General features: G+C 47.4%; 1 protein-coding gene and 1 pseudogene across 1 annotated transcript in view; one reads left to right on the plus strand and one right to left on the minus strand.

Annotated features, from left to right (window-relative positions):
* Window positions 1-17,052, plus strand: part of LOC126418830 (T-box transcription factor TBX1) — a 246,917-nt gene that overhangs the window by 42,409 nt on the left and 187,456 nt on the right. The window contains exons 3-4 of the mRNA XM_050085809.1: window positions 8,303-8,419; window positions 13,863-14,019. Of these exons, the coding sequence (XP_049941766.1) occupies window positions 8,303-8,419; window positions 13,863-14,019 (274 nt within the window). The remainder of the gene's footprint in view (window positions 1-8,302; window positions 8,420-13,862; window positions 14,020-17,052) is intronic.
* LOC126420317 (5S ribosomal RNA) lies at window positions 13,174-13,291 on the minus strand (annotated as a pseudogene).

The raw sequence follows: 17,052 nt of genomic DNA on the forward strand, positions 1-17,052 counted from the left end.
ATACGGTGACAATAAATAAATAAAAAAAATGGCTCTGAGCACATGGGACTTAAATCTGAGGTCATAAGTCCCCTAGAACTTAGAACTACTTAAACCTAACTATGCTAAGGACATCACACACATAATGCCCGAGGCAGGATTCGAACCTGCGACCGTAGTGGTGGCGCGGTTCCAGACTGTAGCGCCTAGACATTTTCAGTGCGGTGAGATAAGTTAGAATCACCAGGAACGAAGTAGCAGAATATCTTATTGTGAAGAAATGGGGAGTGCAAGAGAAGTGAAGGCCCGGCGCCCGAAGACCGGCATATCACACAATCGAGGGAATAACGGGAAAACTGAAAATCGCTCAAGAATCGGCTTTCAATATTTTGTACGGAGTTTTGTTCAGGACAAAGGGCCTCCGAACGCCGGGTTCGTCGAGTGCCAGTGCAGCCGGGATGATGTTGCAGCTGTGTCGAGCCAGTCCAAATAACTTACTGAGCCAGCCAATCACCATGAACCACTGCTGCCTGTCTCACTGTAACCCCGAGATAAACGGTCGAAGCAAGTAGAGGAAACGTATAGATTCACAAGGCCGAAAATGGCGAAAACTCAACCACTTTCGGGCAAGAGGATGCTTAGTTTTTCTTTTTGTGACCACCATGATGTCATCTAGTGTCAAAATCGACACAGCAGCTTAATAGTCGTGACAGGGTATGGAAGACCATCAACAAGAAGCGTCAAGGGAAACTGTCAAAGGCTTTTTTTTTTTTTTTTTTTTTTTCATTCATCGCGTCAGTGCCCCACCTCATTCTGCACAGGGCACAGTCACGTATGCTGCTTCTTTGGGCTATCAGATTTTGTCTCATATTCGTTTTCCTTATATGGAGCCCATTGACGTCTTACTCTTTCCTCGGATGACGAAACCTTCAGTATGCAATAGGACAATTGATACTTTTAAAAATATCTCCTAATCCGACAATATCGACATTTAAAAATGTATCATTATCGGCGCTCGATATATCGGAAATACTATCGATGTGTCCACCAGCTTAGCTGAGTGACGCCGACGCGGTAGCACAGCGTCTTTGGTCAGAGAGCTGGCTGGTCTCTGTAATGAAGAAACCGAGTCAATGGACCAACAAACGAACTTCAACGGCTGTCATGTGACGTCCGCCACGAGCAAATACAACGAACAAAACGCCAAAAGAAAAAAAAAAGTGGTAACATGCATGCCACCCATGCTGCGGGCCCTGGTTCAATTCCCGGCCGGATTCTACGTCTACATATCTACATATGTACTCTGCTAGCCACCAAGCGGTGTGTGGCGGATGGCACAATTCGCGCCAAAATCATATTTGCCCCCCTCTGTTCCACTCACGGTTCGCGCGAGGGAAAAACGACTGTCTGAACGCCTCAATACGACCTCTTATTTCCCTTATCTTTGAATGGTGATGGTTGTGCGATTTGAAAGTTGGTGGTAATAATATATGCTCTGCATCCTCGGTGAAGATCGGATTTCGGAATTTAGTGAGCAGACCCTTCTGTTTAGCGCGCCGTCTATCCGCAAGTGTGTCCCACTTCAAACTTTCGTTGAGATCTGTAACGGTCTCGCGATGGCTAAATGTACCAATCACGAATCTTGCCGCTCTTCTTTGGACCTTCTCAATCTCTTGAATCAGACCCAACTGGTAAGGGTCCCATACAGACGTACAATACTCCAAGGCTGGACGAACTAACGTATTGTAAGCTGCATCGCTTCAGGATTCTACCAATAAACCGCAATCTAGAGTTCGCCTTGCCCGTTACTTGTATAATCTGATCATTCCACTTGATATCATTTCGAATAGTCACACCCAGATACTTGACGGACTTTACCGAATCCAAAGACTGATCATTTATTTTGTACTCGTACATTAATGGGGATTTTCGCCTTGTAATACGCAGTAGGTTACACTTACTAATATTCTGAGGTAATTACCAATCATTATACCACGCATTTATTTTCTGCAAGTTCTCATTGATTTGTTGACAACTTTCGTGTGATACTACTTTCCTGTAGACTACAGCATCATCGGCAAACAGTCAAATGCCGCTTTCAATACCATCAACGAGATCGTTTATGTAAATCGTAAGAAGCAGCGGACCTATTACGCTGCCCTGGGTCACACCTAAAGTTACGCTTGTTTCTGTTGAAGTCACCCCATTCAGGACGACATACTGCTCCCTGACTGTTAGAAAACTTTCTATCCAACCGCATATGTCATAGGATAGACCGTAAGCTCGCAGTTTTTGGAGCAAGCGACAGTGCGGAACTGAGTCGAATGCCTTTCGAGAGTCGAGACATATGGCATCAACCTGGGAGCCGGTATCTAGAGCCTGTTGTATACAATGCACAAAGAGGGGCAGCTGTGACTCGCTTGACCGCTGTTTCCTAAAACCGTGCTGGTTTCTGCAGATGAACTTCTGAGAGTCTAGAAAGGTCATTATGTCTGAACACAAAATGTGTTCCATGATTCTACAACAAATCGATGTCAGTAAAATTGGCCGGTAATTATGTGCATCCGATTTTATACCCTTTTTATATATTGCTATGACCTGGGCCTTCGAGATTTTCTCCGCTCGTGGACTGGGTGTTGGGTTGTGTTGTCCTCGTCATCATTTCATCCTCACCACCGGCACGCAAGTCGCCCAATGTGGCGTCGACTGAAATACGACTTGTACTCGACTGCCGAACATCCCCGAATGGGGCTTCCCGGCCAACAATGCCACAATCGGATTTCATTTTTACTATCGATATATCGACAGAAAAAATATCGACTTACCCGCTAAAATGATATGGGTTGCACACTGTAAATATACGGCCAGTTTTAGAGCTGTATATTCAAGCATCGATTTATTGTTAGATATTCCGTACATCAACGAGCTAGGAGCCTGCTTATCCCGCTTGGAGCAAGGACTGAAAGAAAAACGATGCACGTTCACACATGGCGACAACCACTTTGGTAACAACGGTAACCGCATACAAGTGGCACCATAAAAGGTGTCCGATGGGTCCATCGTTCGGTTTCGTCACATACTGGATTTTTCTGGAAAACTTCATGTCGACTTCTCTGTTTTTTTTTTTTTCCTGCATACTCCAGCGACATAGCAGCTGTAGTGTCAAAAGTGCGTGGTGGAGTTAACCGTTGCAGTTTCTGTTGCAAGCGCCGAGCGCCGATTGCAGCAACATTTCCACTAAGTCGTCTCCGCCCACCGAAAAGACAATCTTGTCATTTAGATTTTTGTTCATCATTTTCAGCAACTGTTTTTGAAGAATGCCGATGTGAAGAAACAGCACACTAGTTGCATTAAAAATTGTTTTTCAACGCAACTGGTGTGCTACTTCCACATCAGATATTTTATGAACAGCCCAATTATGAAGGTGCTTCGGGTCAGCACCTTGCTCTCCCGGTCGTCGCCGACTTTCTTGACCTTGGAGCTCCTCAGCTGGAATCACGATGCTGAGTGCACCGTATTTCAGTCCTTCCACCAAGGAAAACACCTTGTTGGTACCAGGAATCGAACCCATGGCAGTCAGACTTGCTGACCAGTGAGCTACGGAGACGAACTAACGATATTAAGAGTGTGTTAAATTATTAGTGTAAAGCTTTTATATTACACTCGAGAAGAATACAGAAATAACAGTAGAAAACGCAATAGACTTTTACGAAATGTTCTGAAGTTGCCATGCTACTATTTTAGCGTCTTGGATCACAGTTTACAAATGTTCAAATATGTGTGAAATCTTATGGGACTTAACTGCTAAGGTCATCAGTCCCTAAGCTTACACACTACTTAACCTAAATTATCCTAAGCACAAACACACACACACCCATGCCCGAGGGAGGACTCGAACTTCCGCCGTGACCACCCGCACAGTCCATAACTGCAGCGCCTAAGACCGCTCGGCTAATCCCGCGCAGCTCACAGTTAACACAGAAGTAATAAGGTCTAGCATCTAAAATCCAGTGGACAGAAAGAATGTTAGAGGCAGAACACAATCTCATGTTGGACAGGTATGGAGAAAGAAATCGGCCGTGTTGTTTTCGAAGGAACCATCCCAGCGTTCGCCTTAATCAGATTGAGAACTCTGAGAAACTTATATTTCAATGACTAGAAGGGGCTCCTTGTTCATCCCGTCCAAAATGTAACTGGCTGGTTCAATACGGCACTTACCAGCCTTATGGCCTCTCGCACGTGATAACCCGTACCTGTGCGTGGACAGGTTGGGAGAAACGCAGTGAACCTGTCGACTGTCTTGGCAAATTTTGATGGTCTTATTCTCGGTCGCCACTGTGGTGATGTAGGAGATCATTTTCTTACGAATAACGCCTCTCATTTGCACCTTGTTGAGGAAAGAATGTGCGATGAAACTCCCGAAACGTTTCTAGACCAACCATAGGTGAAGAGCTCATCAGGTAGATCCCAAGCTCTAAATATGGGTATCTGTCCGATCCTAAATTTCCACTGCCTTTTCAACATGGCCTCTCGCATTGTTTTAAACCTGAATCTTGTCTCTAGCAACTTGATTTTTGAATGATGTTTCAATAACACCTTGCTACTTGATTTATTCACCTTTGGGAAGACTAATTATGATATAAAATGGGAAGTAACTAGAGCTCTAGAATTGGTCGTACAAATGTCTAGTGCGCAATTTATTTTATAATAAATGTCCTGCCTTTTTCCATGACCCTCCCAACAAATCTGAGTCTTCTGATCGCATTGCCTGCTACTGATTTTTGGCGTTCGTCCTACTTCATATTGCTTCTTACTACTGTCTCTGAACTATTGAAACGATATGACGAGCTCCAGAAGTTCACCTCTAAAATCGGAGTCGGATGCTGTCGGGCTTCCTATTCGTTTTGGGCATCATTCACATTTAACGGGAGCCATCTTTAATTAAACAGAGTGAAGATGTAATCCAACAGTTTGTGGAATTCCTTACGATCCTGCAAACAACGAAACTTTTGTATGGACAACATCATTGTCAGGAAACAGTCTGATAATGTTGCTGATACTTTCTGAGAAATCATTTATATAGGCTATGTTGGGAACATTAGACATCCTATTACTTTTCCTTGGGACATAATCGATGTTATTCTTCATCTATTATTGGTTTTACATCTTGAGTTTACAGATTACTGCAATTTAATTAAAGAGAATAGCAGGAAGCTCAAGACGGAAAAGCAATAATAACTGATTTTAGCAGCTGCTGCGTAAGATGGCCATGATAACAAACATATGATGTTACTCTTGTTTCTGGTGAACATTCGCGATCCGTTGTGATGTACTGTTTTATGCTACTCAAAATTCCATCTAACCAGTCACGTGTCTGTGAAGGTACTCTGTATGATAGTATCTGGGCTACTGATTGATAAAAGGTTTCGAAAATGTAGGAGGTATCTACACTCCTGGAAATTGAAATAAGAACACCGTGAATTCATTGTCCCAGGAAGGGGAAACTTTATTGACACATTCCTGGGGTCAGATACATCACATGATCACACTGACAGAACCACAGGCACATAGACACAGGCAACAGAGCATGCACAATGTCGGCACTAGTACAGTGTATATCCACCTTTCGCAGCAATGCAGGCTGCTATTCTCCCATGGAGACGATCGTAGAGATGCTGGATGTAGTCCTGTGGAACGGCTTGCCATGCCATTTCCACCTAGCGCCTCAGTTGGACCAGCGTTCGTGCTGGACGTGCAGACCGCGTGAGACACCGCTTCATCCAGTCCCAAACATGCTCAATGGGGGACAGATCCGGAGATCTTGCTGGCCAGGGTAGTTGACTTACACCTTCTAGAGCACGTTGGGTGGCACGGGATACATGCGGACGTGCATTGTCCTGTTGGAACAGCAAGTTCCCTTGCCGGTCTAGGAATGGTAGAACGATGGGTTCGATGACGGTTTGGATGTACCGTGCACTATTCAGTGTCCCCTCGACGATCACCAGTGGTGTACGGCCAGTGTAGGAGATCGCTCCCCACACCATGATGCCGGGTGTTGGCCCTGTGTGCCTCGGTCGTATGCAGTCCTGATTGTGGCGGTCACCTGCACGGCACCAAACACGCATACGACCATCATTGGCACCAAGGCAGAAGCGACTCTCATCGCTGAAGACGACACGTCTCCATTCGTCCCTCCATTCACGCCTGTCGCGACACCACTGGAGGCGGGCTGCACGATGTTGGGGCGTGAGCGGAAGACGGCCTAACGGTGTGCGGGACCGTAGCCCAGCTTCATGGAGACGGTTGCGAATGGTCCTCGCCGATACCCCAGGAGCAACAGTGTCCCTAATTTGCTGGGAAGTGGCGGTGCGGTCCCCTACGGCACTGCGTAGGATCCTACGGTCTTGGCGTGCATCCGTGCGTCGCTGCGGTCCGGTCCCAGGTCGACGGGCACGTGCACCTTCCGCCGACCACTGGCGACAACATCGATGTACTGTGGAGACCTCACGCCCCACGTGTTGAGCAATTCGGCGGTACGTCCACCCGGCCTCCCGCATGCCCACTATACGCCCTCGCTCAAAGTCCGTCAACTGCACATACGGTTCACGTCCACGGTGTCGCGGCATGCTACCAGTGTTAAAGACTGCGATGGAGCTCCGTATGACACGGCAAACTGGCTGACACTGACGGCGGCGGTGCACAAATGCTGCGCAGCTAGCGCCATTCGACGGCCAACACCGCGGTTCCTGGTGTGTCCGCTGTGCCGTGCATGTGATCATTGCTTGTACAGCCCTCTCGCAGTGTCCGGAGCAAGTATGGTGGGTCTGACACACCGGTGTCAATGTGTTCTTTTTTCCATTTCCAGGAGTGTATTTGTTTATCTGTATGTCATATTTGCAACTTATGTTTCTCTGTAGTGGTTCATCTTGAATCCGTGCTCATTCTTTTCAGATGAACTTTTCGCTAACGAAGCTTGATTATCGAATTTAATTTCTATCTGCTACCAGAATTTGAGTATTAGAAGTACTTTCTGTCTCGAAGACAATACTTTCGATACGTGCCTGCAAGCCAGGTTCTTTAGCTTTAACGTTCAAAGAGTCCACATGATTTTGCGTTGTACCGACAAGTCTCAACAGTCTTCTTCGAAAGACGTCGTCGTCGTCTTTGATTGCTAAAATCTGGTTCTTTATAAAATTCACTATGACTCAATCCCTTTATCAAATTTCAAGCGAAATGCATCGAAATATTTGTGCTTCGACACCTGTCAAAAATTTTAGTGGTGTTCAGAGAGGCGGTTAAACTTCAATGTGATGAATACTGTTTCAGAGACGTTGCTGAAACTGTACGCTTAGATTAATGTACAACTGTCCACCGCCGATAGCTGAGTGGTCAGCGCGACAGAATGTCAATCCTAAGGTCCCGGGTTCGATTCCCTACTGGGTCGGAGATTTTCTCCGCTCAGGGACTGGGTGTTGTGTTGTCCTAATCATCATCATTTCATCCCCATCGACGCGCAGGTCGCCGAAGTGGCGTCAAATCGTAAGGCTTGCACCCGCCGAACGGTCTACCCGACGGGAGGCCCTGGTCACACGACATTTAATGTACAACTGGGACCTGCGTGCTAATGATTGTCTAACACGCTCAAAACAACAAGATATTGCACCAGTAATCTCTGCAGCTTCACCGAAAGGACCAGTCCGCTCATCTGGAGTGTCTTCCTGTCGCTCGTACACCAAACACTTCATTCCCCCCTCCCCTCTCCCCCCCCCCCGTCCTCAGAGAGAAATGGCTGCACCGTCTCTGAACATACCAAGCGTCAAAATCTTGGTGGAGCGTTACCGGGGGAACCTATGACATCTTTAACACATGAAAAAGTTTTTGTTTTTATTTCTCCTCAGAACTCTAAAATTTTGTATGCCTTATCACTGCGTCCACACTAAGCAAGTACAATACCGTGGACTAATAAAGATGCCGTCGTTTGCATAAACATACCAAGCGTCAAAATCTTGGTGGAGCGTTACCGGGGAAACCTATGACATCTTTCACACATGAAAAAGTTTTTGTTTTTATTTCTCCTCAGAACTCTAAAATTTTGTATGCCTTATCACTGCGTCCACACTAAGCAAGTACAATACCGTGGACTAATAAAGATGCCGTCGTTTGCATAAACGAAGGAGAATGAGAGACAGCCAAACCGCTGCGTCCACACTAAGCAAGTACAATACCGTGGACTAATAAAGATGCCGTCGTTTGCATAAGCGAAGGAGAATGAGAGACGGCCAAACCGTAGCATGTTGTTTATGTGCGTGTGTGTGTGTTGCAGGCGGATGTTCCCGACGTTCCAGGTGCGGCTGTTCGGGCTGGACCCCTCCGCCGACTACATGCTCATGATGGACTTCGTGCCGGTCGACGACAAGCGCTACCGATACGCCTTCCACAGGTGAGCTTGCTGTCTCCACTGGGGTGTGTTGGAGAAGCGCTGAAAACCCACGTCAGCACAGAAAATAAAAGTTTATGAAGTGAATCCAACGCGAAGAAAATTTTGAATCCATATTAAATTCCTCTCGAGGATGTAGTCGCGAAATGCAAAGTACATTTCAGCGCACAAGAAAAATTTACATTTTTTTGGTGGACAAAGAAATAACGCAATTAAAACATCGAATGCATTTATTACGACTTCAGATCTATTTTCGCCGACACGTGGAAATGAATATAGTTTGGAACACAGAGCAGTTGGAGTTTTCAGAGATAAAAATATGGCGTCTGATATCAATTAACACACAGTATGTAGTCAATTAACGTAGGTGATGCAGAATTTCCTGAATCTAGACAATAACTTGTGGGGTACGACGCGGCTGTTCCTCATTACCACCTCTATTTAACATGTAAGTCACAGCAATTTTAAGACGGCGGACACAGTATCATAATTCAACTCCAGTCTAATAACAAATTGCATACTATGCCACATACAGACGATCGGGCTCTGTTCCCTAATATTGAAGATAAATTACGATACATGATTCTCCAAAAATGGTAGCCTACCGAAAACTTTCCGGCTTTTTTTTTTTTTTTTTTTTTGAAGTAACGTGCCATGGCATAGAAACGGCATATTTTCGTAGTAAGCAAGTTTAGATACGAAGGACATCATACACGGCACTTTAACTTCGGGAAGTTGTAATCCACTAAGACGTCTACTCTCTCTGCTCCTCGAAAATGATAGCACTGGATACATTGTGTTTCTGCAGGTAAAACAGAAGACTGGCAATACTTGTTTCAATGCTGATTCAGTGCTACACAGGGTGCTCGGGAATTCCCGTTACAAACTTCTAGGACTTGTAGTAGTGTAGTAGTAAGTACATAATATTTTGAATAGGAACCCATGTCCGGAAACGTATCGTTTCCGTGCCACAACCATTTGAAAACATGTTGGTAACGCGACCACTTTTGCAAATAATTTATACACTACTGACCAATAAAATTGCTACACCAAGAAGAAATGCAGGTGATAAACGGGTATTCATTAGACATATATATATTATACTAGAACTGACATGTGATTACATTTTCACGCAATTTTGGTGCATAGACCCTGAGAAATCAGTACCCATAACAACCACCTCTGCCCGTAATAACGGCCTTGATACGCCTGGGCATTGAGTCAAACAGAGCTCGGATGGCGTGTACAGGTACAGCTGCCCATGCAGCTTCAACACGATACCACAGTTCATCAAGAGTAGTGACTGGCGTATTGTGACGAGCCAGCAGCTCGGCCACCATTCACCAGACGTTTTCAGTTGGTGAGGGATCTGGAGAAAGTCCTGGCCAGGGCAGCAGTCGAACATTTTCTGTATCCAGAAAGTCCCGTACAGGACCTGCAACATGCGGTCGTGCGTTATCCTGCTGAAATGTAGCGTTTCGCAGGGATCGAATGAACGGTACGGCCACGGGTCGTAACACATCTGAAGTGTAACGTCCGCTGTCCGAAGTGCCGTCAATGCGAACAAGAGGTGACCGAGAAGTGTAACCAATGGCACCCCTTACCGTCACGCCGGGTGATACACCAGTATGGCGATGACGAATACATGCTTCCAATGTGCGTTCACCGCGATGTCGCCAAACACGGATGCGACCATCGTGATGCTGTAAACAGAACCTGGATTCATCCGAAAAAATGACGTTTAGCCATTCGTGCATCCAGGTTCGTCGTTGAGTACACCATCGCAGGCGCTCCTGTCTGTAATGCAGCGTCAAGGGTAACCGCAGCCACGGTCTCCGAGCTGATAGTCCATGCTGCTCCAAACGTCGTCGAACTGTTCGTGCAAACGTCCCCATCTGTTGACTCAGGGATCGAGACGTGGCTGCACGATCCGTTACAGCCATGCGGATAAGATGCGTGTCATCTCGACATCTAGTGATACGAGGCCGTTGGGATGCAGCACGGCGTTCTGCATTACCCTCCTGAACCCACCGATTCCACATTCTGCTAACAGTCATTGGATCTCGACCAACGCGAGCAGCAATGTCGCGGTACGATAAACCGCAATCGCGATAGGCTACAATGCTACAATGCGTTTATCAAAGTCGGAAACGTGATGGTACGCATTTCTCCTCCTTACACGAGGCATCACAACAACATTTCACCAGTCAACGCCGGTCTACTGCTGTTTGTGTATGAGAAACCGGTTGGAAACTTTTCTCATGTCAGCACGTTGTAGGTGTCGCCACCGGCGCCAACGTTGTGTGAATGCTCTGAAAAGCTAATAATTTGCATATCACAGGATCTTCTTCCTGTCGGGTAAATTTTTTGTCTGTAGCACGTCATCTTCGTGGTGTAGCAATTTTAATGGCCAGTAGTGTAATTCGTGACCCAGTACATTAGTTCCACTCATTTATAACCAAAGAAAGAGAAAGGAAACTTAATTAGTTTTCACAAACAATTCCAATTCGAGTTTGCGCCGTTTCCTTAGAGCAACGCACTCACGTCTCCTGACGGTGATGGTACACCATTTCTCGAAGCCGTTGCGTAACTGCGGCGAAAAGGATCTCCGATGAAGTCGGACGTTGTGGATAACGATCTTGATGAATCCGACAAACATTTCTTCCATTACCGTGAGCTTCGCCATGTAGATGGATCATGTCGAAGTATTCTGCATACGTGTCCTCAGCCATATTGCTTTAACACTCTCTGTCACGTGAATGAGACTCGAACCAGGTGAGAGATGTAGGACACAAGTCAGATGACTGAAACTGATACGACATAAGTTCCACCTGCCGTGATTACCCTGTGCACACCTACGTAGCAAACACGTTTTCGAACGACTGTAGCACAGGAAACAGTACGTTTCCAGACATGAGTTTCTGTAGAAAATATTATGTACTCGCTCCTCTCTACAAGTTCTAGAAGCTTATAACGGAAATTTCCGAACGCCCTGTGTTAACTGCATTGAGTAATGAAGTCTGCGGTGGTACGCTGATGTGTAGCATATCCCTTCGTGAGACTGGAATGTGCTTATCTGGGTGTGAGTTGGTGAAGCCAACGAATGTTTTATGACAGGTAGCTACTTGGTGAACAAAGATTATATTTTATATTTACAGAGTGATCTGTCTAGATTACATTGATAGGTGATAATTTGGCTGCGATCTGGCGAAGACGATAAATGTGTTTTCAACAGAAGCTTTGACATTAGTGCCGTATGGATTAATTTCTCCAGCATAATGCACATGACGACACAGTGACGTTTGCATGACGTCTTGTGTCCTATGCACTGCTTAGCTGACAGAAGCTAACAGAGCAGACGCCATATTGGATTACAAGTGTATAAATTAAACTGCTGTACCAGGGGGTTTTCGTGTATAAACTCGCTCGGTGTTTCTGTGTAATGACGCATTAAACATTTGTCAAGAACGTCCGTAGCCGCATCGTAATATTGCTAAATACGAGGGTTGGAACTTAAATAGTGGCAACTATTTATTCACAACCGATACAAAAGAGTTACATGTTTGCACCTGTTACTGTCCTTCAAAGTAGTCACCAGCGTTGTGTAGAACCCGTTGCCAGCGACTTGGAAGGCGTAGTATACCGTTAGCACAACCTGTTCTGTTGATGGTGCGAATGGAGCGGTTTACTGCCTGTCGAATCTCTGGAACAGTTCTGAAGCGAATGCCACGAAGTGGTTCCTTCATCTTCGGGATGAAATCAAAGTCACAAGGACTTAAGTCCGGGGAGTATGGTGGATGGTACAATACTTCCCAGTCCCATCGACCGAACAGAGCAGCCACAGCTTGCGCTGTATGCGCCCGCGCGTTGTCGTGCAAAATGATGGGTGGGTTGCGCAGAAAGTGTCGCCGCTTCTTTCGCAAAGCTGCTCGCATGTGATGCTCCAAAAACGGACAGTAATACTGAGCATTGACGGTCCGCCGTGGAGGAACGTAATGCGTTAGGATAACACCATCATAGTCGTACACGAGAATCACCATAACTTTCACCATACGGGGGCTCTGACGCACTTTCTACTTTCGCGGCAATCCATAATGACGCCATTCGTTGGCCTGGCGTTTTAATTCTGACTCGTGCGATGTGGCCCATGTGTCATTCAGAGTTACGATAAGGCGTACGAAAGCCTCTCCTTCGCGCACATAGCTTTCCAAGTGCGTCTGAGCAGCGTCGTAACGCATCCATTTCTGCATTTCCAAGTCATGCGGAACCCACCGTGATGCAAATTTTCGCATACCCAGGCGTTCCTTCAGGATGCGAAGCACAGTCGTCCGGTTTTGTGGGCGAGCTGACGAATCGTATGGCGTGGATCACTGCCCACTAAAGCGACAATAGCATGCACTACTTCTTCAGAGACGCTAGGACGACCTGCCCGATACATGTCCGCCACAGTTAGCCGACCTTCGTTGAAGGTTCAAATGGTTCTAAGCACTATGGGACTTAACATCTGAGGTCATCAGTCCCGTGGACTTAGGACTAAAAACTAAACTAAACTCCTCCCGAACAGCCTTGAAGGTCCAACGGTACCGACCGGCCGCCGTGTCATCCTCAGGCCATAGGCGTCACTGGATGCGGATATGGAGGGGCATGTAGTCAGCACACCGCTCTGCCGGCCGTATGTCAGTTAACGAGACCGGAGCCGCTACTTCTCAGTCAAGCAGCTCCTCAGTTTGCCTCACGAGGGCTGAGTGCTCCCCGCTTGCCAACAGCGCTCGGCAGACCGGATGGTCACCCATCAAAGTGCTAGCCCAGCCCGACAGCGCTTAACTTCGGTGATCTGACGGGAACCGGTGTTACCACTGCGGCAAGCCCGTTGGCCACACTTAGGACTACTTAAACCTAGCTAACCTAAGGACATCACACACACCCATGCCCGAGGCAGGATTCGAACCTGCGACCGTAACAGCAGCGCGGTTCCGGACTGAAGCGCCTAGAACCGCTCGGCCACAACGGCCGGCCCTTCGTTGAAGGCTTTTACTCAACGTGCCACTGTTCTGTACGGCAATGCCGAATCCCCGCACGCCTCCTGAAGCCCTTAATGACACTGTCGTGCTCTATGACCTCTGGGACAATCAGTCTTGATCGAACTCCGTTGTTCCTGTTTCGAAAACATAGTGACACCGTTAACGTTAGACCGCTCGCTCGCGAGTGACTGTGTTTCCCTCGACTGCGCGCACGCCGGTGACGTGGGTCGGGCGAGTCCATTTGCTCGGAGGTAAGGTAGGTATGTCAACAACGTGTGCTATCAGCGACAATAGTAGATTCCATTGCATTGTGTCTCCACAGCAGTGTTGCCACTATTTGAGTTCCAACCTACGTGAATGAACGGGGCCACAGAAGTGGTAGTGATCCTCGAGACAGTGAGCTGTGCTTGTGTGTGTGTTGGCAGTTCGAGCTGGGTGGTGGCGGGCAAGGCGGACCCGGTGTCGCCGCCCAGGATCCACGTCCACCCGGACAGCCCAGCGTCCGGCGCACAGTGGATGAAGCAGGTGGTCAGCTTCGACAAGCTCAAGCTCACCAACAACCAGCTGGACGACAACGGCCACGTGAGTAGCCGCGCCGCGCCACGCCTCTGCAGTAGCACGGTACACGGTGAAGAGGTACTGCTAGAAAAGCCCTGCCAATATCTCGTATGAAATTGAACAGCAGGGCCCAGCCTGGCAACAGAGAGTAACACCAACTTTGGAGAATGAGATTTTCATTATGCAGCGGAGTGTGCGCTGATATGAAACTGCCGGCCGAAGTGGCCGAGCGGTTAATGGCGCTACAGTCTGGAACCGCCCGACCGCGACGGTCGCAGGTTCGAATCCTGCCTCGGGCATGGATGTGTGTGATGTCCTTAGGTTAGTTAGGTTTAAGTAGTTCTAAGTTCTAGGGGACTTATGACCACAGCAGTTGAGTCCCATAGTGCTCAGAGCCATTTGAACCATTTGATATGAAACTTCCTGGCAGATTAAAACTGTGTGCCGGACCGAGACTCGAACTCGGGACCTTTGCCTTTCGCGGGCAAGTGCTTTACCAACTGAGCTACCCAAGCACGACTCACACCCCGTCTTCACAGCTTTACTTCTGCCAGTACCTCGTCTCCTACCTTCCAAACTTTACAGAAGCTTCTGTTACGTTTGGAAGGTAGAAGACGAGGTACTGGCAGAAGTACGCGCTGCAACAATCGTCGGAAGGGTGAAAGCCGGAGAACAGAGCGTTATAGTCTGGGGGATGTTTCCGTGGCATTCTCTGCGTGATCTCATCTTTCTGAAAGACATAACGGATAAAAACATGTATGCATCTATCCTTAGGACCACGTCAATCCCTACATGTAGTTTGTTTCTCCTCCGAAGGATAGCATTTACTAGCAGTACGCCGGTTGCTGTGGTCGAGCGGTTCTAGGCGCTTCAGTCCGGAACGACACGGCTGCTTCGGTCGCAGGTTCGAATCCTGCCTCGGGCACGGATGTGTGTGATTTCCTTAAGTAGTTCTAAGTTCTAGGGGACTGATGACCTCAGATGTTAAGTCCCGTAGTGCTTAGAGCCATTTGAACCACTTGAACTGGCAGTTCAGTGCAAAGAACCATACAGCTCACAGTGCAAGTGCGTGGTTCGAAGGACACCAGCATGAGTTTACTGCACTCCGCTGGCCACCCTCAACTCCCTGGATATAAACTCAGTCGAGAATCTGTGGGACCACCACGGTCGGCCTGTTCGCGCCGTAAGACCCTCAAGCGAGAAACCTACCGCCGCCGGTGACGGCCCTGCGGCTGCGGTGGCTCCGCAACCCTGCCACTGCTTTCCAGAAACCCGCTGACTCTCGACCCGCATGTTCTGCAGTGTTTCGCGCTGCAAAAGCTGGTTATCCAGGCTTCTGACAGGTGATCACATTAATGAGACTGGACAGTGTACAGTGAATCCGCACTTTTGCCATGGCTGGCACTAATTCCGTCTAGAATTACCCAGTAGTTTCTTGAGAGGTTGAAACCAGTTGGTTTTCCAGAGAGACATCGGAATTTCTTGGGATCGACAGCACTTTATTGTCAAGAACGTTAATGATGAAGGTGTGATTTCCGGTGACATATCCAATAAGTACTATTTTTCTCTTTTCCATTACCGAGCGCCGGCCGGAGTGGCCGTGCGGTTCTAGGCGCTACAGTCTGGAACCGCGTGACCGCTACGGTCGCAGGTTCGAATCCTGCCTCGGGCATGGATGTATGTGATGTCCTTAGGTTAGTTAGGTTTAAGTAGTTCTAAGTTCTAGGGGACTGATGACCACAGCAGTTAAGTCCCATAGTGCTCAGAGCCGTTTTGAACCATTACCGAGCGAGGTGGTGCAGTGGCTAGCACACTGGACTCGCATTCGGGAGGACGACGGTTCAATCCCGCGTCCGGCCATCCTGATTTAGGTTTTCCGTGATTTCCCTAAATCGCTCCAGGCAAATGCCGGGATGGTTCCTTTGAAAAGGGGCACGGGCGACATCCTTCCCTAATTCGATGAGACCGGTGACCTCGCTGTTTGGTCTTCTCCCCCAAACAACCCAACCAAACTCTCTATTCCATTTCTTTCAATAATTTTCCCTTTTCGCTGAAATCCGCTAAGAGCTCAGTGTTGGTTTTTCTTTCGATCCACCTCGTTCTTGTCATTTTCCAGCTTATGTAGATATCAGCAGGTTCCAATCGATTCACTTCCAACTTACCCAGAGTCCAACTTTCAGTTCCACAGAGTAGGTACGTGATGTGTCGCTCTTTGAAAATCCGATTGCGCTACTGCACGTGGGCGGTCACCTCAGTTATGAATGGGTCCCGAACACCACTACACAAAGTAATTAGTACAATGTAATTGAACACTTGTTTATTGGAACACACGTATAATCATAGCATACAGTTGAGATTAGACACATGTATGACTCTGTCCAGGCTGCGAGCCAAGTCCCAAAACAAGACAGTCACTTCCATAAATAAACAGCCCTCTGGAGTGAGCTGACACTAGTCTGCTAGGTGCTCTCCACAGACTGCTGCTGAGCGCGAATTTCGGACTGCGTAGCTGATGATGAACTTCTTATGATGAACTCCTGATGATGAACTCCTCATGATGAACTCCTCATGATGAACTCCTCATGATGAACTCCTCATGATGAACTCCTCATGATGAACTCCTCATGATGAACTCCTCATGATGAACTCCTCATGATGAACTCCTCATGATGAACTCCTCATGATGAACTCCTCATGATGAACTCCTCATGATGAACTCCTCATGATGAACTCCTCATGATGAACTCCTCATGATGAACTCCTCATGATGAACTCCTCATGATGAACTCCTCATGATGAACTCCTCATGATGAACTCCTCATGATGAACTCCTCATGATGAACTCCTCATGATGAACTCCTCATGATGAACTCCTCATGATGAAGTCGTGATGATGAAGTCGTGATGATGAAGTCGTGATGATGAAGTCGTGATGATGAAGTCGTGATGATGAAGTCGTGATGATGAAGTCGTGATGATGAAGTCGTGATGATGAAGTCGTGATGATGAAGTCGTGATGATGAAGTCGTGATGATGAAGTCGTGATGATGAAGTCGT

Source organism: Schistocerca serialis, chromosome 9 (genome assembly GCF_023864345.2).
Source record: "Schistocerca serialis cubense isolate TAMUIC-IGC-003099 chromosome 9, iqSchSeri2.2, whole genome shotgun sequence".
NCBI classification, from domain to species: Eukaryota; Metazoa; Arthropoda; class Insecta; order Orthoptera; family Acrididae; genus Schistocerca; species Schistocerca serialis.